The sequence below is a fragment of the Papilio machaon genome, chromosome 16 (genome assembly GCF_912999745.1).
Source record: "Papilio machaon chromosome 16, ilPapMach1.1, whole genome shotgun sequence".
Taxonomy (NCBI): Eukaryota; Metazoa; Arthropoda; class Insecta; order Lepidoptera; family Papilionidae; genus Papilio; species Papilio machaon.
In genome coordinates this window covers 4,679,929-4,707,633 of record NC_060001.1, presented here as the reverse complement: position 1 = coordinate 4,707,633, position 27,705 = coordinate 4,679,929, and the positions used below count along the sequence as shown (strand labels likewise).

The 27,705-nt window shown below is 33.7% G+C and overlaps 2 protein-coding genes across 3 annotated transcripts; both read right to left on the bottom strand.

Moving 5' to 3' along the window:
- Window positions 1-3,800: 3,800 nt before the first annotated feature.
- Window positions 3,801-8,299, bottom strand: LOC106721379 (farnesyl pyrophosphate synthase-like). The gene is made up of 6 exons (XM_014516301.2): window positions 8,205-8,299; window positions 7,631-7,772; window positions 6,035-6,175; window positions 5,617-5,817; window positions 5,130-5,363; window positions 3,801-4,190 (listed from the first exon to the last, which is right to left on the bottom strand). Exons 1-6 carry the CDS (start codon window positions 8,249-8,251, stop codon window positions 3,801-3,803), a joined length of 1,155 nt encoding a protein of 384 aa, XP_014371787.2. The 5' UTR covers window positions 8,252-8,299.
- A 3,607-nt stretch (window positions 8,300-11,906) lies between these two features.
- LOC106721405 (farnesyl pyrophosphate synthase) lies at window positions 11,907-27,271 on the bottom strand. 2 transcript variants are annotated; one of them, XM_045681501.1, is made up of 6 exons: window positions 27,203-27,271; window positions 24,891-25,038; window positions 14,517-14,654; window positions 13,490-13,693; window positions 12,833-13,066; window positions 11,907-12,425 (listed from the first exon to the last, which is right to left on the bottom strand). In XM_045681501.1, exons 1-6 carry the CDS (start codon window positions 27,250-27,252, stop codon window positions 12,063-12,065), a joined length of 1,137 nt encoding a protein of 378 aa, XP_045537457.1. In that variant the 5' UTR covers window positions 27,253-27,271; the 3' UTR covers window positions 11,907-12,062. The 2 variants fall into 2 exon arrangements, with proteins under 2 accessions (XP_045537457.1, XP_014371817.2); XM_014516331.2 differs by lacking the exons at window positions 11,907-12,425; window positions 12,833-13,066; window positions 13,490-13,693; window positions 14,517-14,654 and adding exons at window positions 22,098-22,559; window positions 23,006-23,239; window positions 23,668-23,871; window positions 24,381-24,518.
- Between the last annotated feature and the right edge of the window lie 434 nt (window positions 27,272-27,705).

The following is a 27,705-nucleotide window of genomic DNA, read 5'->3' as shown; positions in this document are numbered from 1 at the left end:
TACGAGGAAAATAAGAAACAAAATCATATGAACTTGAATTAAGAAACTATAGTATTTTAAGATAAAAATTAATATATGAGACTGTTTTCTATAACTTATAATCTGTTGATGTTCCGCAGTAAACATTTTTAAACAAGTTGAAAAAAGAAAAGATTTTTAATGCATAAAATATTATCTATCTATATGTTCTTTCTTATTGGGACTATCATGAATATTTGTTACAATCACTTTCGTATCGTCACAACAACAATTTGTGCTAAAATTTGTCCAGCGCCCAATCAAGTACACCAAAAATTTCATACTAATTTTGATGCATTGCCGGTCTTAAACGGAAGAGTACGCTCTTTTCTTTCTCTAAGTCGTAACCGTTTGGAAGTACCGCTGAGGACTCAATTTACCACAACGGCTGTGCGAGGTAAAAAGTTACGAAAAACCTCGTCGGTTCTTCGAGTTCCAGTCATCGAGATGGTAACGAGAAAATTTAGCATTTTGTCACATTTACAGGAGGTCTACTAGTGAGCTATAAATTATGATATTTATATTGATAATTACAAGTGAAGTCAATCCTTACTTATATATTATCCTTACTTCCTTATAAATATTATAAATGCGAAAGTAAATCTGTCTGTCTTCTCGCTATCACGCTAAAACTAATGAACCGATTTAAATGAAATTTATTACACAGATAGTCTAGACCCTGAGGAAGGACATAGGCTACATTTTAACGCGAAAAATGGGTTGTAAGGGGCTGAAAGTGGGGGTGCAACTTTGTATGGAATTATCGATATTTTACAGTTACAAGCTTGAAGCTTATTTTTTAGACTGCTGATTTGATATAAAAAAAAATGACATTTGAAGTTTGCAAAAGTTTTACTTTCAAGGCTGCTATATAACAAATGGAATAGGGGATGAAAATTTGTATGGGAATATATGATGTTTATGTGAATATTTTGTAAGTTTAATATGTTTTGTTGTAATTTTTTATAACAAAAAATAAAATTGGCGCCCGTAAGTCCTACATTTGGCGCGGTCCTAGCACACCTCTCACTATATTAAAAATAATTAGCCTGAAAAAATGCTACCCGAAGCCACTATTTCAAGCGGACGAAGTCGCGGACAAAGATAGTTTCTTAATATTTTCGTCGCCAATTATTTTAAAATGTTTAGCAACCTATAATTCTTTATCATGAATATGGAATTCAACAGATTTGGTAGTGATACAGAGTAAAAATGCTATCAAAAAGGTCGAACTCTAAGGTTACCAATAACAATTGGTCAAACTAGTCTAAATGGATGTGAAGAAGTCAAAGTCAAAAGCACGTGTTAGATACAATACAGAAAAGAAAAGTTGTGGAAGATAATACCTGATTAACATTACTTCATTATAATCACCAGGTAACGTAATCAGCGATGGATTATACCAACTAGCATAATATAACTACCCACTGGCACCAGTGAGTGTTCCAGTATTTGGAATGGCAGTCTTATTTGACGGCCATTCCCGCATAACTGGAATAATGTGGACGGTTAAGCCAATGCCATTCCAATGCTGGTAAAAAAAATATATAGACATATAGCAGACATTAAAACTTCCAGAGGAACGATAAGGAGGGCATTTAATAAAATATGCCTGCTCCCTATAATGCAAGATTAGAATATCACTAAACTATCAATCCTTGAAACAACTCTTTCAACGGGGGGAGTATATACGCGCACGAGCCCGCGCGAGTGACGTCACCGCACCGCAGCGAGCTGGCACCGCCGCGAGCGCCGCTTCCCCGTCCCGGCAGTCGCAAACACACCACACGTTTCTTGTTTTGGGGAACTTTTATCTGGACGGCGTATGGGGTGAAAAAATAACGAGACTGCCTTTATTTTAAGATCCATAAAATGTCATTTTTTACATCAGGAGGTGGCAAACGAGCAAACTTCCACCTGGATTCACCGAATCATGTAATGTTATGGACGTATTACCCAAATCAAAATACAATTATGTACCCGAATTGATAAAAAAATCCGAAACCGGAATGCATCTGTAGCTGAGGATAAAGTATATTGATAGAATGAATGGTACTAAAACAGGTTTTTGAAGTTATGAAATTAGTATATGTTTAAAAATTATTTTAACCGCTTTCTCAAACTCATTGTCACCGTAGTCAGGACGATTCGACAGCTTGTATTGGACTGGAATCATAATCATTATGAATATACTATCGTCAAAATACTCCATTACAGTCTAGCGCTACAGGATTATTGGTCTGGAATAGTCATAAAAAATGTGAAATTGGCTTTTGGCAAGCTTTGGTATCAAAAAAATTGTTAAGTAATTAAAAAATATTTAGTTTAAAAATATTATAAAACAAAAAAAAAAGTTTTATGTTTGCTAAAAACTCAATTAGCTATTGTTATGATATTTCTAAAAAAAAAAGGTTCATTATGGCCTAAATTACTCATGTGCTTAGTGTAGAGTTCTCATAAACATTAAATCTAAACTGAGAGGGCCATCTTCTAATCATTATTTAAAGTTTATCAGGTTTATTCTAAGGTTTATCAATGTTTAGTTAGTTCAAAGTTCTCATTACACAAAAAAAACAACTCGTGTATTTCTAATCTTCATGTGGAAATGTTTACAACATTGCTAAATTTATCATGGTTATTTTTTTCTCATATAATTTGAAATATGCTAGACGTTTTCAAAATGAGAATAGTGATATGAACATTTTCTATGTGACGATGTAAATATGTATAGTTAAATCTGTTTTTGTGTAGGTAACAATTGCATTAGATTAAGTACTAGCTGAGGCTTAGGTGATACCTTATCATAATGCAACACGTGCCGTTGCAAAAAGTTTCCACAAAATTAATTTAACTGAGGGCCACCATCGATAAAATATGTTAAAATTGTATGAGATTTATTGGTGTACTCTACGCCCCGTAGGATCTCTGCACAAATTTTGACGCTTTGATGTGACGTTACGAAAACTTTCTTACGAATATTCATGCTATATCCGTACTTTTCCGAAACGCATGAAGGTTTATTTTAAGGGACATAAAATAAATTTTATGAAAATATATAAATATTTTTATTTTTACTAAAAACATTTATTTATAAATAACTAGCTTTTACCCGCGACTCCGTCCGCGCGGAATAAAAAATAGAAAATGGGGTAAAAATTATCCTATGTCCGTTTCCTGGTTCTAAGCTACCTGCCCACCAATTTTCAGTCAAATCGATTCAGCCGTTCTTGAGTTATAAATGGTGTAACCAACACGACTTTCTTTTATATATATAGACTAGCTTTTACCCGCGACTCCGTCCGCGCGGAATAAAAATGAAAAAAAAAAAAAAAAAACGGGGTAAAAGTTATCCTATGTCCTATTCCTGGTTCTAAGCTACCTGCTCACCAATTTTCAGTCAAATCGATTCAGCCGTTCTTGAGTTATAAATGGTGTAACTAACACGACTTTCTTTTATATATATAAGATTTATCGTTTTATTTACTATATATTTTAATTTTTATATAAAGCGCTGTATAGTTGCTGTTATTCAAGCCTATGTCATTTCTATTTTAAGAACATTATATTCTATAGAAGTTAATTAATAACTAATGTCAATAAATAATAATCACCTTTTCATTAAATAGCTTATAGTCCTTGACCATTAACTGGAGTAAATGGAGTAATAAAATTCCTTTCAGGTATAGTTAAATGATTTCATGAATTTAATATAAATTTAATAATTTTAGGTTATATAATTATTTTATTAACTCTATATCAATGATGACGATATAATAATAATATTAAATAGCGCTCATTGAAACATTCGATTTTAATATCGACGGCGAAATATCTTCTGTATATTGATGTATAAAATCAAAGATCTTGTAAAAGAAATCAGCAGAGGGTGTCGCATTATCGGGTAATTTTTTTATCTTCTCTAAAACTGTTTTATTAATCCTCTGTTCTTCTAGACGATAAAGATGTGGTAAGTTTATTTCTTTGTACAACTCCCTAACACGTTCAACTTTCTCGCTTTCCCATCGTCCATAACAGTTCATGAATTCTCTTCGTTGTTCTTCATTGAAATGTTGTAAAGCCGTCACCGCAGGCCAAGAGCACTTTTTCTTCTGAATATCCGAGCTGGTTTTAACTGGCGCCGAGTCTCGGTCAATATAGTCCATTACATCGTTCTGCAAAAGAACCCAATCGGTAAAAATTAAACCATAACCTTATAATTATATTAAAACAATATCATAAATTTCGCGTTACCACTATTAAGCGTGTATGCCGGAGATCTGATTTTTGAAAACTCGTGCTTCCTACCCCTTTTGTTGTAACGAGGTTACGGATAGGAAGGGGAAATATTCTCTTTCTCTGAGTTCCCTCCTCTGTCGATTAAAGGTAGGCAACGCATATGCAAATGCGGATTTACATACAAAAATGGGCAGCAGTCTCTTCGCTAATTTGGCGAGTTTAGGTAACCGTTTGCTCATTTGCTATTTTGTCGCCCACGACTACGTCCGTGAGTTAAAAATAACTTATTAGGTAGCCTATGTGTTCTTTTAGACTATATTCTACATCTGTGCCAAATTTCATAAACATCCGCTCAGGAGATATCTTCTAACAAACATAAGTCCATCCATCTCAACTTACTCATTTATAATTTAGGGTCTTGACTGTATTTACTTTTAGATAATGAAGAACTCTTTTATCTTTGTTATCGTGCCCTTACAAAACGGTGTCATGACGCTATTAAACATACTTGTATGATTTCGTCAGTTATCACTTACCATTAATAATTTAATTTACCAATTTCTGAGTTTTTTTTTAATGACTACCTATGGCCCACAAATTTTCCACGCGGAATTAAAGAATAACTTGTAAATAAGATAATTTAGCTTTCAAATGGCAAAAGAATTTTTGAATTCGGTACAGTTGTTATTTAGTTTATTCTTTATATAGAAAAATACAAATCTGTCCTCTTTATTATTAGATACATTAATGTTTAAACACGATCGCTCTTGATGTCTGTCCCCGATTCTCTGAGCTGGATTATTTTTGCCACACTTTTATATCAAGACGAATTGTTGCCCGGGATGAATAAACAATGATTCAAGTTTTATTATTACCTGCATTTGTAAAAGTATACCTAAGTCCGTGCAAATTTTATTCACATTCTCGTACGAGTCTTGACTAACTTTGTTGCAAAGTTCTAACGCCAGAAGTATCGGCAATTTTACGGTGTAAAATGATGATTTGTGATCGTTTAAAAAGTTGTATTGTTCCACAGTAAACTTGTTAAAATCTTTCGATTTTGACATCATAATATCCATGTATTGGCCGATATTTATTGTTAAGAATGCCTGTAATTCAAAAGGAAATGTTAATCTGATTCTTTGTTAGGAAATTTGATAGATTAACAATAACATTATCATGTTAGGTTTTGTGCAAACTTAGATAACTTTCAATTTATCGACATTGAAAGTTTCCGATAGATTGACAACACTATTACTTGGTTAGAATTAAAAAGATTCAAATATGTTTTAAATAACAAGGTAAAGAGTACAATCAAAATGTTCCAACATCGATTTGACAGCGAGCTGTAAAGAATAATACCTCATTGACATAATTTTCCACCTTCGTTGATGTGTTCTGATCAAAGTTATTTTTGAGCATTTCGTAAATAAAACTACGCAGCATGCTGGCGTCGTTTATGGCTAACAATCCGACATCTGGTAATAAATGCCACGTTGGTTTACCACAACGGGTCTCAGAATTATCTTCCATGTCATCTCCTATAATAAAATATGATTGTACCTGAAACAAATTAAATTAAATTTTTAATTTGGTATCTATAATATGTCCCACAGTAGAACGTCTGATCGTTTTGTGGGACGAAACCATTATAAGAAGCCATCAGTGAATCTAAACATTCGCATTTATAATATTAGTAAGATGTTATATACGAGTAATACATACACATGTAGTAAGATTATGAACGATGGTTTATTAAACAAAAAATATTTTTTATTACCAATTCAACAGCCCATGCTAAAACTTGCACTTGATGTAATTTCTCCTCTGTCAAATCTTTAGATTCCGCAAGCGCATCGAAAGCAAGAAATGTAAGTTTGCCCTGTATCGGTTCCCTGGCAAGAGTGTGATACTCAGATAGCTGAAATTAAAAACATTAATATAACGAAATGATTATCAACATTTCGGCTTACTATATTACGAAACAAAGACGTGTATCGTCATCTTACGTTCAATTTCAAAAAGACAGTGATAGCAAATTGTTTTGTATAAGGATATGAAACCATCGCCGTACTGCCTTCAACGACAGATCCCGGTGATATTGGCCTAAGTTGTCAGTCCACTTAGGAAATCTACCAGGTCTACTTATATTGGTTTTCCACTGATAGGAGCTGTAAGTGCGTTGAGCTGTTTTGGAAGTGTTCTTTTCTTTAGATAATAACGATTAGTCCAAGCAGCGTCGGTTTTAACCTAACAGCACCTTGGGCCAGTTATCTACAGTGTACCCCTTTTTACCATGTCTTTGCGGGGAGGGGCGAGAGGGTTTGACAAGGTTAGGTGAAACTATAATTCGTAGACCTGTGGCGCCTTGTTTAGTCTAGAGCTCTGGGCAGTCCCCCAACCGCGGGCTTACCCTAACGCTGGTGACGTCTACAAATAGGTCCTATTGGTGTACGAAAATTTTAATTAAAGTCTAAATTCGCATTAGAGTTATGAACTTTGACAATTATTTATTACATTACGTATTCAATAGACGAAAAAACGCATTATTATCACGAGCATCGATCCTCGTGTCGTTTTTACATCTATTTTCCAAGGGTATTAACGTGCAATCTGTAATCAATAAATTTTTTGCCTATTTTTGCGTACAAAAAAAAAATTACAACTTTATTTTTTAGCCCGGATCAAGTCATGTATAAATGTTTTCAGATATCTTGGTTGCTAATTAATTCGCGAGAGTCGCTGCGCAGAACACAAATCTAGGTGTAATGGTGCGTGGCGAGATGCGCGGGGCGAGCACAGCGTAGTGAGCTGATGACTTTGGGCTGCCAAGCTATTTGAAAATAAATCATAGAAAACCAACACAATAAATAATATGCATATAATATAATGGATAATTTATATGCTTGCTTAGTTCCCCTTCTCCCTCTTTTTTATAAGGAAAGGATAGGAAGGGTTTGATGGGGTGGAGGGGTCGTAATAGAAAGGGTAATATCCACCTTTTGTACGAAGTCCCTTTGTCTACCTTTTAATTTGTAGCAAATGTCTGTACTACAGGCAGAGGTCTCTTCCCTATTATGCAAAATTAGATGTCCTCTTGCTCGTTTGTCACCTTTTACCATAAAAAAACCTGTCGGTGCATTTATTTTTTATTCATTTAAATGTATATTAAACTATATTAAACTAGCTTTTACCCGCGACTCCGTCCGCGCGGAATAAAAAATAGAAAACGGGGTAAAAATTATCCTATGTCCGTTTCCTGGTTCTAAGCTACCTACACACCAATTTTCAGTCAAAGCGATTCAGCCGTTCTTGAGTTATAAATAGTGTAACTAACACGACTTTCTTTTATATATATAGATAGATAATTTCTTACATTCTTAATTCGTTCCTTGATCTCTATATTATCTTCATATTTCTTCTTGGTTAGAGATGTTTTAATAATTTTTGGTAAATAATATGGAAACTCGTTGCTTAAGTTGGTGAAAACATCAGACGGTTTGCATATAGCACTGACTCTGAGAAAACATTATTTGATTAAAACATCAATGTTCTTATTTATTTTTTAAATTTTACCCTATTTAATGTCTTATTAACACCTAGAAAGTAATAATATACAATATACATGTACTTCGAATGATTTAATGAGTTCATGTATATTGTTTAGAAGTCTATTGTTCGTGGGAAAAATATTAAAATATAAGGATAATTAAGAATAAATAGAAATATTTCAAATTTTGAAAGTCTTCATCAAGATTGGATTTTTTAAACCTACATATATTCACTTTTATTCAATATTAAAATATAACCATGCATATCTTAAGATACCTTATGACAAATATCAATCCATCCATACAAACGTGCATTTATAATATTAGTAAGATTTCAATATTGATTAGTGCGTTGGATTTAAAAAAATAATACATTTTTAAATTAAAAAAGATACTTACGGAGCAGTGTAGTGTCTACAATGTTTGATAACATTCTGAAACAACATTGTTTTTTTGAAAATTAATCGAAAGATATAAACAAAGACAACAACAACCACGAATACACAATCACAAATAAAGATTTCGCTTGAAACTTCTTCTTATAAGAATACAATTATCCAAGTAGAGTAGTACAGTAGGATTTGTTTATTTTACCTTTTTCGTTAACTTTTTTCATTTGCTAAATATTTTGTTTCTATGTTTTTAAGTATGATATTACATTTTATTTAGTAAAAATTAAATTTTTGTTTTAATACGTGGAATAGATGGCGTTATTTCATCAATTAGAGCGTCGGTCAATCGAGTTTTTTTTTAATTAAGGTTAAGTGTTTTTCTACAAAATACTTTGTAAGAGTTCCGCTTAGTATGACGTGTTTGTTATTTTCCTTCGATGTCATTATAAACGGTTTTAACGGTAATTACCTTTAGCATTTGTAAATATATCATCAAGCGTTAGAAAAATACAAAATTTAGTTATCGACAACACTAGTTTAAATTTTCATCAGACAATCACTATAATAAACTAAATTACCGGATACTAGTCGCTGGTATCGAATTAAATATAAATATAAATGTAGCCACTTTTAATTAGTTTGTTTAGGTGTAAATAAAAAAATGGTTATTTGCTGCTATGTTTGTCGCGTCTACATAAAAATACCATAATGTCTTGTTCTTTACTTTTTATTGAAGAGTAATCACGACTAGTTTTTTTTTGTAACTTTTATTGTTCATTGGGATAATGACTGCTGTTTACAATGAATTATCAAAGCCACTTTAAACTATGCTGTAGTGAGTACATCATAACATCATCAGCTCACTATACGTCCGCACTAAGTTAGGGGTGGCTTCACTCATATCTTTGAATTTTATCGCTCATATGTGCAAGTTGCATCTCGATGTATTCCTTCACCATAAGAACATCGGATAAATCTAATATATAAAATTCTCGTGTCACAGTTTTCGTTGCAATACTTCTCCAAAACGGCTTGACCGATTCTCATGAAATTTTGTGAGCATATTGACTATAAATGTATGTAATGTATTATAGAACAATTGAATTAACATGTAGGCACATATGTAATTACCTAGTTTTAAAATAATCACAGGCACCCTCCGCCCACGCTTCCCTTTTCCCTCTATACCTGTGCGACCAAAACGCAAAGGGAAAGGGAGGCGTGGGCGGAAGGTGCCGGATTATTGGACGTGCCGATCTATCGAAGTGCCGGATTAGTGAGATTGTACTGTAACTTTTATTATCTTGAACCTTTAAAACTATCCAAGGAAATACCGATTCATTATATTTAAAAAAAATGTACACTATAAACACCACGCACATAAAAAACCTAGCTCAGGGTCGCTGCAATCGCTTTCTTTGCAAAATAACCTACAAGTGTGCGCGCAAAAAAAAATCCTTTTTTTCCTGCAATTCAGTGAGATTTTTATAATCGTTATATTCCTGTTAATCTGTATAATCTTAGTAATATTATGAATGCTAAAGTTTAGATGGATAGATAAATGTTTTTTGAAGGTATCTACGGAAGGGCTCAACAGATCTTGATGAAATTTACTGTTCGTAAGAAACGGGATTCTTACCACGATTAGGCTGTTTGAGCTCCCGATATTTCGGCACAGTTGCATGCGCCATGTTCACGGGTTGACTGGTGTTTTGCGGTAGTGTAAAAAATTTTAAAGATCATTGATTCATGGTGGGATTCGAACCCAGGACCACATAACAAGTCTAGTGCTTAACCCTTGAGCCACCGACGCAAAAATTTTATCAAAATCAGAAAAAAAATTCGTTGACTTTGGCATTTTTTTTTTATTATTGCCTAAAATCTCTTATTTCATGGACCATTAAAACTATCTAAGGAAATACTGATTAATTATATTATTTCAACATAAAAAAATGTACACTATAAACACCACGCACATAAAAAACCTAGCTGCAAGCCGCTGCAATCGCTTTCTTTGCAACGTAACCTACAAGTGTGCGCGCAAAAAAATTTTTTCCTGGAATTCAATGGGATTTTTATAATCGTTATATTCCTGTTAATCTGTATAATCTTACTAATATTATGAATGATAAAGTTTAGATGGATAGATAAATGTTTGTTTGAAGGTATCTACGGAATGAATTCTTACCACGATTAGGCTGTTTGAGCTCCCGATATTTCGGCACAGTTGCATGCGCCATGCTCGCAATGTTCAGTGTAAAAAAATTTAAAGACAGCCGTATCGATCTACCTTCTTTCTGATTCGGAGACCACTACTAGTGTCCGTTCTCACTGCACAATAAGTACGCACTCGATGTTATTTTTTGTTGTCGACAAACTACGCTCACTGTGTCCACATTTGTGTGCGTACTCGAAGTCGGTTGCTGTCCGGTTTTGTTGTAATACTGGATCACTGGATTCCAGGCACTCGACAATTTAAACCCATCTTCGCGATTGAAATTTTTGTATTTAGCAATTTCAATCGCTTCTCTTACCAATCTTGGTATATAGTGGCTTTCGAAAGTACCTGGGGACTATGAAGTTCGATCCAGTGATTGGTGGAGGGGTCCAAAACCAACCTAATCGTGGTAAGAATCCAGTTTCTTACGAAAAGTATATTAGTAAAAACCACGAAAGTTTGAAGTTATCGATGAAATTTGACATAAACGTAGAACATTATCTGGAAGAACATAGGCTTCACCAAGTATTTCTTAATTCCGCGTGGTAGAAATTGCGGTCGACCGTTATTATTTTAATAAAATAAAAACTATATATGATAAATCTATACATCTATATAGTAATCTTAAAAGTTGTATAGGTAAATATGTATGTTGTGTACGATGTGTAAAATACATTGTACACAATTTACAGATCTCGAGACAAAGTAAAATTCGACAACAGTGATATATTTTGTTTCATGATTACAATTACATATTTCTTTTTTTATGTAACAATCGTGGCCATATCTTAAGTACATCTTCTAGTAATCGCACATTGCACGAATTGAATTTATTTGTGCGAAACTATATTAAGTACATGGATTTTTTTACACCACTCAAGGCCTTTACGACGCACTTGCACGGAAACACTGACGCAGGCATTTGAAAGATGGTAGCAATCCGTTACAAGGAGATAAAAAATAGCCAGTGCCATGTTACCCCACGGAAGATTTTGTTCCTCTCTCGGTCCTAATCGGGGGATAAAAATATACTTATTCAATATCAAATTAATATGTGTATCCTCATTTATTTTGATGCCGGAGGCTGTTTGTTATCACGTAACTCCAGAACGGTTGAACTGATCAAGATGGAAGTTGGTATAGTATATATTAAGTTTTGTTTTAATTCTGTACATAAAAAATAATATTATATAGTAATTAATAGATGTCTGTTCAGGAAAAATATAAAAGAAAAAGTAATTACAACGCTCTACTTCATCAAAAATTTATTTAATAAACAACAAAATTTACAGTAGATATTTACAGCTTGACAACACCAACATTCCATATTAGTATACAATAATAAAATAAGATGTAACTCAATTTAGAACAAATAACAAATACGATTTTTATATTACAAAGCGTTGCAAGCGGCCAACTGAATTCGCCGAAATAGCGAAATAACCGCTGCCCATGAAGATCTACAATAGCAGATGCGTTGCCTAATTTTTATCAACGGAGGAGGGGAAGCACAAAAAGAAGATATTTCCCCTTTCTATGTGTCCTTTGCCAAATACAATTCCTCTTCCCATTATTTACTTATAAGAAAATGGTGGAAAGGAAACGAAGACTAATATTAGACCTCCGGCAAGTAAATTATATTTTGGTTTAGGGTTTTACATCGTAGTTGATATTTTTTAAGTTATAAATTTCATTTACTAACTTCGTAAATAAATGACCAGGTGGTATAGAATCTTTAGGCAAATTATTAATTCGCTGACAAATAGAATTGTACAGTTGCGTCTCTTCGTTAATGCAGATCTTTTGTATTTGTAAATCATTGTACAGATTCCTTATTTGGTCCACACATTTGTCCTCCCATCTCCCGTAGTTTTCAAGGAATATTTTCTTCTGGTATCCATTGGAAAGCCTCACAGCTATCACAGCGGGTAAGGAACATTTGCCCTCTTGGATATCGGTTCCAGTCTTTCCTTCCACTATCTCGTCACCATATAAATCTAAATAGTCATTCTGTAAAAAAAGTTTAATATAAAAAGTATGCTCGATTTCGTTAAATATTCAGAAAAAGGATCAAGTTATTTGTTATTCACAATTAAATTTGTAATGACATTAAAGAACGAATATTATTTGATAATAATAATAATAATATTTTCGTATAAACTCTGTCTAGAATTTAATTGGTTTTATAATTTTGAAATAAAAAGTAACATTTAAAGGTTTTTGTTATCAAATTTTTGACGCAATTTGTAACGCAAATTTATCATTTTGATTGGACGAAATGCGTTTATTATTTTACACACAGACACTTTAATTTTATTTACTTTATTATACATGATGTAGGTAGTACATATATGTAGAGTGCTTGTTATATCTAGTCTCTCTGACTAACTCTCTTTCTATATTCTTTTTAACCTTACCTTCATTTGTAACAATAATCCAACGTCAGAGCCTATAGATTCGACGAGTTTGTACGCTTTATCACTATACTTGTTGTTCAAAGCAAGGCCCAATAGAACAGGAAACTGGAAGGTATAGAATGAAGTCTTCAATGCAGACACTAGGGCATATTTTTCCTGTGTAAAACTCAAGTATTGTCTGTTTGAGCAAAATGTTGAATCGATAAATTGTCCAATATGAGTCTTGAAATAGGTCTGGAAAAAAACAGTGAAATTACTTTTAATTTCTTAAAAACAAATTTACATACACGCGAAAAATATTATCCTCTTGTCAAACGGGTAATAAGGAACTAATTAAAAGTGCTTGCATTAATTAATTTAATACTGTTAATAAGAGAGATTTTCTTCTCGATTCTTCTTGAGGTGTCTCTCAAACTGGAGAAGGTTGGAGATCAGTTCTCCGTATTTTACTCTGTCTACCGATTAAAAAAATTAATGTGTAGTATTCCATAATGTCTTTACCTAAAAGAGATTTTTACGGGTATCTATTCTAATTCTTATCTAGATTGTAATCTTAACATTTATTTGAATTTTTTATACTTACGTGAACTCTAATTTTTCAAAAAGGCATCTCATTAAAGACAGAAAATTTATGGATTTAAAATAAATATAAATTACCTCATTGAAGATATCCACAAGTTTGGTATAAACTACTTCTTTCCCAAAGTATATCCTTAATATTTCACTAATAAAGCTGCGGAACATCCCGGTGTCAGTGACCGCGTACTTGCCTACGTCAGGTAACAGATGCCAGCACGTTTGCCCGTGGCGGGTCTTAGCACCATCTTCCATGTCGTCAGTTACCAAAAAGAAGGCATGTAACTGAAAAACATGTAAAGTGAAATGCTTAAGTATAGTTAGACAAACTTATCTGATCTTAGGGGGTTGCCCTAGACAAAGTGTCGAAACTTTCGATAAGTCACGTTATTGTCACGTGTCAGTTCCATAAATTTTTGAAATTCGTAATAGAATGACTGCAGAGCACAGAATGCTTGCACTATGTCTAGGGTTGCAAAGGGCATAAGTGAAACTAAATTGAATTAACGCTCTCTTGTCAATGTCAAAAAAGTACCAAAAGGTAGGTCTGTACCCGACTTGTAAATGTCTAATTTTGTCTTACGTAGAGTTTAAATATTTTTGACAGAATTAACCGCGATAACAACGCCTTTAACTGGACCAGATAAATTTGTCGCAATATAATAAAAATAATATATAATATTTGCATACTGCAAAACAAAGCTTCATTTGGAAAAAAAAAATACTGTAATAAGTAACAACATTTCATATTTTTTTTTAATTAAATATCACATAAAAATTCTCTGACGTCGGAAAATGCTACCAATGTTCCATCAAAATCTGTTCAATAGTTTAGGTATCGACGATAAATAAATTGACTTATTATAAAAAAGATAATGAAGATTGATTATCTCGTAAAGCATCGTCCAATTTTTTTTATTTCCGCTCAGGGATTAACTTCTTCTAACACTTCTAATGTACTGATCGTGGGTTCGATCCCCGTCATATACCAATATTTTTTTTTTCATTCTAGAACTTCATACGTAAGTATATCTTGCATAAAAGTATGTTAACTACAGGCATGTGCTTTCACGGCGAAAACAAAAGATAAATATTTTTAAGGTCTTACCATCTCTGCGGTCCAGGCCAAAACAAACATTTTTTCGCGTAATTCTTGTTTCTGTTCCGGTTGCATAAGTGCATCACAAGCTGACATTGTCAGAAGACCTCGAATTTGCTTCCCCGATCCCACATTGTAAGCTGTAAACTAGAAGTAACAGTACTTTATAAACAAATAGATGATTTTATATATATTTCATGCATTTCAGTTTTTAGCTTTGATTATATTCTCAAAGGATTTTAATTTCCTAAATTAGTTGTTTTTTGTATAAACAATGTTATTTGTAACCAGGGAAACCGATTTTGTAAAATAATTTAAATTCTAAAGTTAGTTAGTTTTTCTTATTAATCGATAACTCGGTATAAAAAATGAGATAAATGAAGCATTTTGATAGCGATTATCACTAGTAAAGCAGAAATCACTTTGTGAGATAAAAATGCTGAACACTTCAGTGGTTTTCACATGCTCGACAAATAAAAAATCCATTTTCGTAAATATAAGGTTCAATATTTTATTACCTTTCTTAATCTTTCACATAATTCTGCACTGAAGCTGAAGTCAGTCAGACTCTTGTCTAAAATAATAGGCAAAGATTGCTGGTATTCCACATACGTTTGTTGTGACACCCATGTCTGCGTTCGTTGAGTATGCCGTTGAGCAATACTCCTAAAGTTTACAATAAAATATTTACATAAGAATTAAGTAGGTGTGTTCATGGTTCGGTTAATTTATATTTAAAAATATATAGCTGAATCCATCTTTGAAAAAAACAAAGGTAACAATACGTTTTAAACGGAGATTTTGCTCTCAGAAACCGTACTATTTACCAAAATTGTAATAAACTTTCTCTATGGTAAAATATATAGCTTTTAATAAAAAACCATATTTAATAAAAGTTGTCTGTCTTTGTACGTCAATAAGTCCGCAAGTCTCTAGTTGAAATGGTTAAAAAAACAAATTATCACAGTAATACTAGCAAATGTTACACTTTTATAGAAAACTAGCTATCACCCGTACCTCTGTCCGCGTGTCATTAAAAAAGCGCATGTGCTAATGACCGCTTAGTATATCCTGGATATATGCGTTGAGATTTCTTACATAATACAACATAATTTATCATAATTTTACTCACCAGCTACTGCAATGTCTCGTCAACCGCACAAGCCATTTAGAAGTCATCATTCTTCTTAATGTAAGTTTATCTCTGTATAAAATATTCAAAGTAAGCGTTAAGTTATTATGTGGGCTACTTATTCATCCCCTCCTATTTAAGTGAGAGGTTGATTACCATTTTAAAAAATAAACAAAATCTAATGACATAGACAATACATATACTCTAAAGCAAACTCATTTGTTAATGGAATACTTACATACATATAAAAAAAAATATTTACTAGAAACATTCAATTATCCCAGCACGTTATTACACTAATAATAGTTAATAACAATCAAAATTAAGCATAACAATGACTGCCGAAATAACACTGACTCAGAAAGACACTAAAATAAATAGGGAATAAAAAAAATAATGTCAGACATTCACATTTATAATATTAGTAAAAAGTAAGATTCATATATAATGCCATCCCTTTCGTGCTCTTTAACAAGATAGAGATACCATCATGCATTTATACGAGTGAGACACTGTTTTTAGGTATAACAAGTTCTCCACAAGTGATATTCACACGAGTGTCATTTGTTATCTCTTTCTAGACTCAGGTTTTATTTTAAGACAACTTTTTTTAGACACATTTGTTACTTAAAAATCAAGTTAATTGTGGAATTAATTTCCTACTTTACTTCGTCTGCATATATGAACAATTAATAATACTGGAGTGTCTTTATGTTACGAGTATACTAAAAAACATGTGGTGAAGATGTTTATTTTAACTATAATTCAATTTTTAAATGTTTGTCTGTCTGCAAGTCCGCATTTGTGCCGTGTAATAACCGAAAAGGATGTACCGATTTTGACGCGACTTTTACTGAAAGTTACTTGATATGAGCGGGATTAAATTAGGCTACTTTTTCATTCCGCGTCCTGTTCGACAGTAGCCGTAGCAGGAAGCAGCAAGTGTATAATAAAATATCGAATAGTCCTGTGACTAGTATTACTTAGTAGTACTTAGGGCATTACGAAATGCATTAAAAACGTTAAATCAAAATATTACAATACTTTTACAACATTTCGCCTATAACTTTCAGCGTGTAGAGGCCGCATCTCGAATGGCCCGCTCGTCGGTGAAATACCAGTTCCACACTGAAGATAGGAGTGAAGGCAATCGTTTAGACTTATCAGCGTGTGTGTCGGAGGCAAAATTTTAGTCCTCTCTCCCTTCCCACCTCTTTCTCTACCGATTCAAGCTACCATCTGCAATTGCGAATGTCTATGGGCAGCGGTCACTTCACAAATCCATCGAATTCTGGTGGCCGTTTCCTCTATTAGGTTAGGTTGGTCAAGTTAGGCTAGGCTGCGGGGCCCGTGAGAGGGACCCGCGGGCGGCGAATCGGGGCCGCCGCCTGCCTCGCAAGGGTCCCGTGCTGTAGGACTCCCCACGTGTTCCGGGGAGTCCTCGGCGAAGGCCGACGGCGCGTTCTGCTGAAGGCGTCGTCGCGGAAGCAGGGCCCGCCGCATCTCCACGTGGCGGGCAATCTGCAGACGGGGCCGTGGTGGTGTGCTATTGCGTTCCCACGGCCCCATCACAAGCGGAGAAGGTCCAAGAACACCGTTGGGTTTTAGTGAGTATACCCGGCGCCCCTATTGGCGCCGGGGGAGCCTCACATAACCGCCCGCCCCCTGAAGGGCGGGCGGTTGGTTATAGACTTAGGATTATTTAGGACTTAGGTAGACTATGTTAGTTAGGCTAGGCTGCAGGCTCACTGGGGGTCCGCAGAAATAGGGGCGGCGTTTCGCCACTACGCGAGCGCCTTCGAGGGAGGCGAGCCCAAATTGAGTACCTAGCGAAAGGGTGAGAGAAGACTCGTGGTGGGATATACGACCCATTTGGGTCGTGGCCGCCGTATTAACGTGGGAGCATGACCTCAGTAACACTCTTCTTATCGAGCTGGTACACGATGGCGTGTGATCCTGCGTCCCATCGCGTAATCCTGGTATCTCATCACCACTGGGCGTACCTCTGTCTTGATCAAGAAGTTGGTCTCTATAAACCCTAGGCGGCACCAACGGGGGAAGGCGGGAATCCCGAACCTGCATTACACAGTGTCGTCTCTGCGAGCGCCTAAGGGCGAAGCGTCCCTTTAGGGGCGCATCGAGGGCCACGTTCCGTTGTAAATTAAAATGATCCCGTGGCGCCCCAAATAATGGCCTCGAGGGAACAGAGGGATTTAGTGGGTATGCTCCCATTTGGGGAGAGAATCTCTCATAACTACATGCATAATTTCCCTTCGATGTCATTATAAACGGTTTTAACGGTAATTACTTTAAGCATTTATAAATATATCATCAAGCGTTAAAAAAATACAAAATTTAGTTATTGACAACACGAGTTTAAATTTTCATCAGACAATCATTATAATAAACTAAATTACCAGATACTAGTAGCTAGTATCGAATCCTTACTATATCCTTACTATATAATATTATAAATGCGTAAGTAACTCTGTCTGTCTGTCTCGCTTTCACGCAAAAACTACTGAACCGATTTAAATGAAATTTTGTACACAGATAGTCTAGAGCCTGAGGATGGACATAGGCTACATTTTAACGCGAAAAAGGGGTTGTAAGGGGTTGAAAGTTGGGGTGAAAGTTTGTATGGAATTATCGTCATTTTTACGGGTAGAAGGTTGAAACTTATTTTCAAGGCTGCTAATTTGATAAAGATAAATATTAAATTAAATTTTTGTAAAAAATTTACCCCCAAGGGTGCAAAATAATAATAGGGGATGAAATTTTGTTTGGCAATATGTTCGGTTTTGGTGAATGTTTTGTTTTGATATGCTTTGCTGTAACCCTTACCAATATTTAGTCTTTAGCCTGAGAAAGGAAAAAGGCTACTTTTTAACGCAGGAAAAGCGTTGTAAGGGGTTGAAAGTGGGCGTGGAAAATTTAATGTAAGTGTCGTCATTTTTACAGTTCGTAGTTTGAAACTTATTTTTTAGGCTGCTGATTTGATATAAATAAATTGACATTTGAAGTTTGTAAAAGTTTTACCCTCAAGGCTGCAATATTACAAAAGGGAATAGGGGATGAAAGTTTGTATGGGAATATACGATTTTATGTGAAAATTTTGTAAGTTTAATATGTTTTGTTGTATTTTTTTATAAGTTTAAGTAAAATACCACAACAACAACAAAATTCATGCCAGTAACCCAGAAGGGTAGGCAGAGACCCAGGACCAGACATTTGGCGCGGTCCTGGCACACCTCTCTCTATGTTCTTCTACATCCATACATCAAATCATAGCACGTCAGTTAAGTAAAATAATTATCCTAAAAAAAAATCTATCCGAAGACAGAATTTCACGCGGACGAAGTCGCGGGCACAGCTAGTTAACTATAAGTAAATGTAGCCACTTTTAATTAGTTTGTTTAGATTCAAATAAAATAAAAAAATGGTTATTTGCTGCTATTTTTGTTGCGTCGACATAAAAGTACCATAATGTCTTGTTCTTTACTTTTTATTGAAGAGTAATCACGACTATTTATTTTTTATTTTTGTAACTTTTATCGTTCATTGGAATAATGACTGCTGCTTACAATGATTATCAAAGCCACTTTAAACTATGCTGTAGTGAGTACATCATAACATCATCAGCTCACTATACGTCCCCACTAAGGGGCTCGGAGTGTACCCTAAGTTAGCTTACTTCATACATCTCATATATCAAATATATGTAAAATATATTGTACACAATTTACGGATCTCGAGACAAAGTAAAATTCGACAACAGTGATATATTTTGTTTCATGTTTACAATTACATATTTCTTTTTTTATGTAACAATCGTGGCCATATCTTAAGTAGTGATGCAACGGAAGTGTCTTAACGGAACCAGAAACGGAAACAGATGTCAAAAATAAATTTTAGCAGAAACGGAAACGGAAGCGGATGCGGAAACAGAAGTGTAAATAATATTAAAAAAAAACCTATTTACAAATTTTTCTTTTTTTTGGTAAAATCAGTTTGTATTCGTTTTTAATTTATTAAGGCATTGAATATTGGTGTCCTTTAGCCTTCAATGTATGTATTTTACTGTGCTGCAATAAGTTAAAATACGTGTTGACTAACGGAGGCTTTTAAATATTAAAACCATTTTACAAATATATTTCTTTATTAATACATTTACTGCTGACCACTCGGATCCGAGTGGGCAGAGCTATTAGTAGCGGCGCCTCCCCCTCGGATCCGAGCGAGGGGCCCGTTCACTTTGTAGTAGCCAGTAAGCCGCCGGCGTTTGAAGCGAGAATATTGCCAGAGTGGCCACACAAAGCATGTTGCTTTGGCATATAGTCAACTAACGAAAAAGAGTATTAGTTTCATTCTTACAGTGTTATAGTGATTAGTACCACGTTCGTACGGAGGCAAACATACAAATATCTTGTATCACATGAAGCTAAGTCTGAACTTTATGTTATATATGTATATTTTTTAAATATATGTGTGTGCGTGTATGTGTGTGTGTGTGTGTGTGTATACGTGTGTATATGTGTGTGTATGTGTGGGTGTGTATGAAATGTTACAAGATCTTGAACCGAGACGATAAAAGCTGGTTTTGATTAGTATCCTTACATGTTATACTCAATATTCTGGAATTTGATGAAAAACTTGACTTTGTCAAAATCTTGTAACATATTAGTACACAGAAATGCGGTCGTAGACCAAATATCTACATATTAGTGAACTAAGCCATTGCCATCCCTAGCGCTCAAATGCAAAAAATGTGTTTTTTTATTGAAATAATTATAATAACATTATTAATTTATCTATATGTTCATACATTCCCAGATACTAAATAAAAAGTCACCATAAAAAGTTTTGGCTCCCAGTTGTAACCTTTTTAAATAGTTATTTTGTAAATAGTGAATGTGTTAAGTATCAAATACACCAAATCTATATTAGAAAAAGATATAATTATTAGGCGTCGGTGGCTCGTGGCACTTGACTTGCAATCTGCAGGTCCTGGGTTCGAATCCCGTCATGTACCAATGTGTTTTTCGATTTACATATGTACATATATCTGACGTTCTTACGGTGAAGGAAAACATAGTGATGCTGCTTGCACATATCTGAGAAAAAATTCAATGACATGTGTGAAATCAACCCGCTCTGGGCCTGTGTGGTTGACAATAGCCTAGTCACCCCTAATTTGGGGTAAGCTCCGAGCCCCTCAGTGGGGATGTATAGTGAGCTGATGATAATAATGATGATGATATATTACATTGTTATCACTTATTCAAAAGTACATTTAATAACTCGTAAGCATGAAATAGTCACATTTTACCAGCTGTCAAATTTTATATGGACAACAACTAGACAGTTTACTCCAGCAAGAGAAATTGATTGTTTCAAACAGCAGCAGAAAATATTACGCGCTTAAATTCACGAAAAAGTACGTAAACAAACAAATGCGACAAGTGCCGAAAGGCCGCGCACGGACTGCGCGTCGCGCGCCGCGCATTTGTATCTCTCAGCCGTCGTAAAGTTCCGTTTTATCTCCGTTATAAAAGTTGCGGAAACGGAAGCAGAAACGGATGTTGAAAAGCACGCGGAACTTCCGCACTTGCGGAAACGGAAACAGACATCCGTTGCATCACTAATCTTAAGTACCACTTCTAGTAATCGCACATTGCACGAATTGAATTTATTTGTGAGAAACTATATTAAGTACATGGATTTTTTTACACCACTCAAGGCCTTTACGACGGACTTGCACGGAAACACTGACGCAGGCACTTGAAAGATGGTAGCAATCCGTTACAAGGAGATAAAAAATAGGCAGTGCCATATCACCCCTCGGAAGATTTTGTTCCTCTCTTGGTCCTAATCGGGGGATAAAAAGATACTTATTCAATATCAAATTAATATGTGTATCCTAATTTATTTTGATGCCGGAGGCTGTTATAAGGTAACTCCAGAACGGTTGAACTGATCAAGATGGAAGTTGGTATAGTATATACATTACAGAGTGGAATATTGAATACTAATAATTAAGTTTTGTTTTTCCGTACATAAAAAATAATATTATATAGTAATTAATAGATGTCTGTTCAGGAAAAATATAAAAGAAAAAGTAATTACAACGCTCTACTTCATCAAAAATTTATTTAATAAACAACAAAATTACACAAACAGTAGATATTTACAGCTTGACAACACCAACATTCCATATAAGTATACAATAATAAAATAAGATGTAACTCAATTTAGAACAAATAACAAATACGATTTTTATATTACAAAGCGTTGCAAGCGGCCAACTGAATTTGCCGAAATAGCGAAATAACTGCTGCCCATGGAGATCTACAATAGCAGATGCGTTGCCTAACTTTTATCGACGGAGGAGCACAACATTTTGATACGGGGAAGCACAGAAAGAAGATATTTCCCCTTTCTATACGTCCCCTCCTTTACCAAATACAATTCCTCTTCCCATTATTTACTTATAAGAAAATGGTGGGAAGAAAACGAAGACTATTATTAGACCTCCGGCAAGCAAATTATGTTTAGGTTTAGGGTTTTACATCATAGTTGATATTTTTTAAGTTATAGATTTCATTTACTAACTTCGTAAATAAATGACCAGGTGGTATAGAATCTTTAGACAAATTATTAATACGCTGACAAATAGAATTGTACAGTTGCGTCTCTTCTTTAATGCAGATCTTTTGTATCTGTAAGTCATTGTACAGATTCCTTATTTGGTCCACACATTTGTCCTCCCATCTCCCGTAGTTTTCAAGGAATATTTTCTTCTGGTATCCATTGGCGAGCCTCACAGCTATCACAGCGGGTAAGGAACATTTGCCCTCTTGGATATCGGTTCCAGTCTTTCCTTCCACTATCTCGTCACCATATAAATCTAAATAGTCATTCTGTAAAAAAAGTTTAATATAAAAAGTATGCTCGATTTCGTTAAATATTCAGAAAAAGGATCAAGTTATTTGTTATTCACAATTAAATTTGTAATGACATTAAAAAACGAATATTATTTGATAATAATAACAATTACATTTTCTTATACACTTTGTTTCTAATTTTAACATTCAACATAATTAAACATAAATTTATTTTAACTAGAAGACATATAATTGGTTATAATTTTGAAATAAAAAGTAACATTTAAAGGTTATCGTTATTTTAATTTTTAACGCAATTTGGAACGCAATTTGATTGGACGAAATGCGTTTATTATTTTACACACAGACACTCTAATTTTATTTACTTTATTATACATGATGCAGGTAGTACATGTATGTAGAGTGCTTGTTATATCTAGTCTCTCTGACTAACTCTCTTTCTATATTCTTTTTAACCTTACCTTCATTTGTAACAATAATCCAACGTCAGAGCCTATAGATTCGACGAGTTTGTACGCTTTATCACTATACTTGTTGTTCAAAGCAAGGCCCAATAGAACAGGAAACTGGAAGGTATAGAATGAAGTCTTCAATGCAGACACAAGGGCATATTTTTCCTGTGTAAAACTCAAGTATTGTCTGTTTGAGCAAAATGTTGAATCGATAAATTGTCCAATATGAGTCTTGAAATAGGTCTGGAAAAAAACAGTGAAATTTATTTTAATTTCTTAAAAACAAATTTACATACACGCGAAAAATATTATCCTCTTATCAAACATGTAATATGGAACTAATTAAGGAAGCTAAATAAATACTGATAATAAAAGAGATTTTCTTCTCGATTCTTCTTGAGGTGTCTCTCAAACTGGTGAAGGTTGGAGATCAGTTCTCCGTATTTTACTCTGTCTCGCGATAAAAAGAAAATCCATAATATTTTTACTTAAAATAAATATTTTTTTAATTTTACGGGTATCTACTAATAGTAATCTTAAAATTTATTTGAATTCTTTCTAAGTAGAAAGAATTCAAATAAATTACACGTTAGTACGTGAACTCTAATTTTGCAAGAAGGCATCTCGTTAAAGAAAGATAATTTATAAAATTTAAAACAAATATAAATTACCTCATTGAAGATATCCACAAGTTTAGGATAAATTGCTTCTTTTCCAAAGTATATCCTTAATATTTCACTCACAAAGCTGCGGAACATCCCGGTGTCAGTGACCGCGTACTTGCCTACGTCAGGTAACAGATGCCAGCACGTTTGCCCGTGGCGGGTCTTAGCACCATCTTCCATGTCGTCAGTTACCAAAAAGAAGGCATGTAACTGAAAAACGTGTTAAGTTAAATGCTTAAGGTCAGATAAATTTGTCGCACTATAGTAAAAATAATTTATAATATTTGCATACAGCATAACAAAGCTTCATTTGGAAAACGATGACTGTAATAAGTAACAACATTTCATATTTTTTAAAGATTAAATATCGCATAAAAATTCTCTGATGTCGGAACATGCTACCAATGTTCCATCAAAATCTGTTCAATAGTTTAGGAACGTATCAACGATAAACATAAATTGACCTTTTAAAAAAAAGATAATGAAGATTGATTATCTCGTAAAGCATCGTCCAATTTTTTTTTTATTTACTGCTCATGAGTTAAAAAATTCACTTGTAATGTACGTACTGATCGTGGGTTCGATCCCCGTCATGTACCAATATGTTTTTCCATTTTCGAATTTCATACGTATATCTTGCAAAGTAGGTATGTTAACTACAGGCATGTGTTTTCACGGCTTAACGAAAACAAAAGATAAATATGTTTTTAAGGTCTTACCATCTCTGCGCCCCAGGCCAAAACAAACATTTTTTCGCGTAATTCTTTTTTCTGTTCCGGCTGCATAAGTGCTTCACAAGCTGCCATTGTCAGTAGACCTCGAATTTGCTTCCCTGATCCCACATTGTAAGCTGTAAACTAAAAATAAGTACTTTATTAACAAATGAATGATTTTAATTTCAGTTTTCATCATTTCAGTTTTTAGCTTTGACTATATTCTCAAAGGATTTTAACTGGCTAAAATAATTTGTATTTGTCTGAACAATGTTATTTGTTACTATGGCAAACGACGTTGTAAAATAATTTAAATTCTAAAATTAATAGCCTAAGGGCGCATATTCATTAGTCGACAACTCGGTAAAAAAATTAAGATATATGGAGTATTTTGATAGTGATTTTCATTAGTAAATCGCAATTCGTGAGATAAAAATGCTAAACAAGTCAGTGGTTGTCACGTGCTCGACAAATAGAAATCCATTATCGTTAGTATAAGGTTCAATTTTTTATTACCTTTCTTAATCTGTCACATAATTCTGGACTAAAGCTGAAATCAGTCAGACCCTTGTCTAAGATAATCGGCAAAGATTGCTGGTATTCCGCATACGTTTGTTGTGACACCCATGTCTGCGTTCGTTGAGTCTGCCGTTGAGCAATACTCCTAAAGTTTATTAGAAAATATTAACATAAGAGTATAAGCAGAGCCTTTCAATAAAGCGCACTTCTTGTTTTAAGGCCGGGCACACATCTTGAGTTCCTCTGGTGTTGTGATTTTTTAGCCGACTTCAAAAAGAAGTAGGTTATCAATTCGACTGTATTTTTATGTGTGTTACCGCGAAGTTCCGCCCCTGGTGGTCCGATTTTGATAAAAAATATTTTAATCGAAAGGAAGTGTTTGCAGATGGGTCCCATTTTTTTAAATAACTAGAAGACTAGTAGATTTTGAGTTTAGCTTAAAAATGTGTTGCGAAAATTAGGGACATTTTTGCTTTCAGCGCTTACGTAGGCTAAATTATAGAATATACATAAAATAATGTATGGAAGAATGTAGCTCTTTAAATGTGCTAAATAAAAGTCCGCGATAGATATCTATCTGTTATAGTTTTCTCACAATAACCTTTTTTACTTTAGAAACATCAATTAAATTCACGCCATATTTACGACGCTATTATTGGAGTTCAGTATAAACCCTTGTGTCTATAAATGTATCAACACAATTTAATATAGATTATATTTGCTCTTGAAACTATATATCGCATATGAAAAATAACTACATCGCGTTACAATTAAAAGCACAATTTTGGTTTCATGGCTTATGTAGGTCAAACAATATGACCTACATACAAATGATATATTGAGTAATTAATAATTACAGATCCTTAAATTTGCTAAATAAAAATCTTCGGTGGCATATATCTATTGTCTATGAATGTCTCACAATAACCATGTTATTGTGAAAAAAACGCCGAATAAAATGCACACGAAAAACAGCGTTGTAAGCATACGGCGCTATTATATTATATTCGATATGAATCCTTATCCAAATAAATATGTTTTAAGGCTAGAGTATTAAATGCAGATTACATTAGCCTTTCAAACTATGTAATTCTGATCAATAGTTTGGAAGATATCAAATGATTAAAAACTACGCGCATCCGAAAAATGCTACTGTGGTGCGCGGCTGGACAGAATTAAAGGCACGCTACGATCTACGATGTATTAATTCGTTACTTTTGAATTAGTATAACGATTTAGATAATTATTTCTTTGTTTAAAGGATGAGAGGTTATCTGCTGCATTCTAAATTAGTTTTTGAAACTTCGTTACTTCAAGTACATACATATTAAATAGGATACACATTGAATAGGAAAGTCCTTTTCTTTATTTGTCTTATTTCCGTCCTCATACGTATTACGGAAATTTGTAATCGAACTTCAAATTCACTAAAAATTGAGAAATAAACTAAAAAATTTAAGAAAAAAAATAGCCGACTTCTTAAAAAAACAATCTAAAATACAATAAAAAGTAACAAAATAATGTAATAAAAACCATCTAAAGAAAGTTCTCTTCTTTTTGGTAACATGTCTATATTGTTTAATTATTGTTATTTAGGAGTCGGTTTCAGCCTAAGTAAGGACATAAACGTAACTATGTCTAAGATATCTCAAATATAAAATGTCACTTATTTACTTCGGCCGACACCGACTGTGAAATAACAATAATTATACAATATAGACATGTTACAAGAAAGAACAGAACATTCTTACTTTTGAGGGTTTTCATGACATTATTTTTTTTACTTTTTAGTGCATTTTTAAAGACAAGTGTGTGTGGATGATAAATAAACATTAAACACATAGCTTTATTTGTCTCCATCTTTTATTCGTTTTTATCCTTTTTTGTCCTCAAGTGTTCATAGTTTGGTAATTTTAAGTTTAAAAATATATATACCTAGTTTATTCCATGAATTCTGTTAGCCGGCTACAAAATAAGAACAGTATCTCAATATGTCTACCTCTTTTTATGTCTCTTGTATACGATATACCACATACCTCAAAAAATCGTTTAAAAAAATCGAATTTTTAATTACATTTCCAAAGTTGTTCTTGAAATAATTACGACGAAAATAAAAAATAAAAAATACTTTTTTATATACGAGGATAAAAACCACTGGAAAAGTCAATAGTAGTTAAATTTTCAATACACAAGTTGTAAATTCCAAAATAAAAAAGCACCCATGCTAATGACCGCTTAGTATATTCTTGATATACGCATTGAGAGTAGATATGATACATAATATAAGACGTTAGCATAATTTTACTCACCAGCTGCTGCAATGTCTCGTCAACCGCACAAGCCATTTAGAAGTCACCATTTTTCTTAATGTAAGTTTATCTCTGGATAAAATATTCAAATTACGTGTAAAGTGCTTATATTCGTACGTATTCATCCCCTCCTCTTTAAGTGAGAGCTTGATTACCATTAAATAAATCTACAAAAAATAGAATAATATAGACATTAAATATAACGTAAAGCAAACTCATTTGTTAATGGAATAAATACATTTTAAAAATAATTTATTTATTAGAAAAATTCAATCATTCCAGCACGTTATTACAGTAATAGTAGTTAATTAACAATCATAATTATGCATAACAATGACTGTCGAAATAACACTGGTGTGTTTATTATATTGTGCTAGCTTTTGCACGCGACTTTCTCCTCGCGAATTTAAAAATAAAATAGTATCTTATTTGTTCTTCCAGACTATGTTCTACATCTGTGCGAAATATTCATTCATACGTTCAGCCTTCCATCTATCTAAACC

Coding starts and splice junctions, on each gene's coding strand:
- LOC106721379 (XM_014516301.2), bottom strand. CDS start 8,251: ATGTTGTTTCAGAATGTTATCAAACATTGTAGACACTACACTGCTCC. Junction 5,818..6,034: donor TAGCATGGGCTGTTGAATTG/GTAATAAAAAAT, acceptor AATTTGTTTCAG/GTACAATCATATTTTATTAT. Junction 4,191..5,129: donor GTATACTTTTACAAATGCAG/GTAATAATAAAA, acceptor GTTCTTTTGCAG/AACGATGTAATGGACTATAT.
- LOC106721405 (XM_045681501.1), bottom strand. CDS start 27,252: ATGGTGACTTCTAAATGGCTTGTGCGGTTGACGAGACATTGCAGCAGC. Junction 14,655..24,890: donor TATGTGACAGATTAAGAAAG/GTAATAAAAAAT, acceptor TGTTACTTCTAG/TTTACAGCTTACAATGTGGG. Junction 13,694..14,516: donor TGGCCTGGACCGCAGAGATG/GTAAGACCTTAA, acceptor CATGTTTTTCAG/TTACATGCCTTCTTTTTGGT.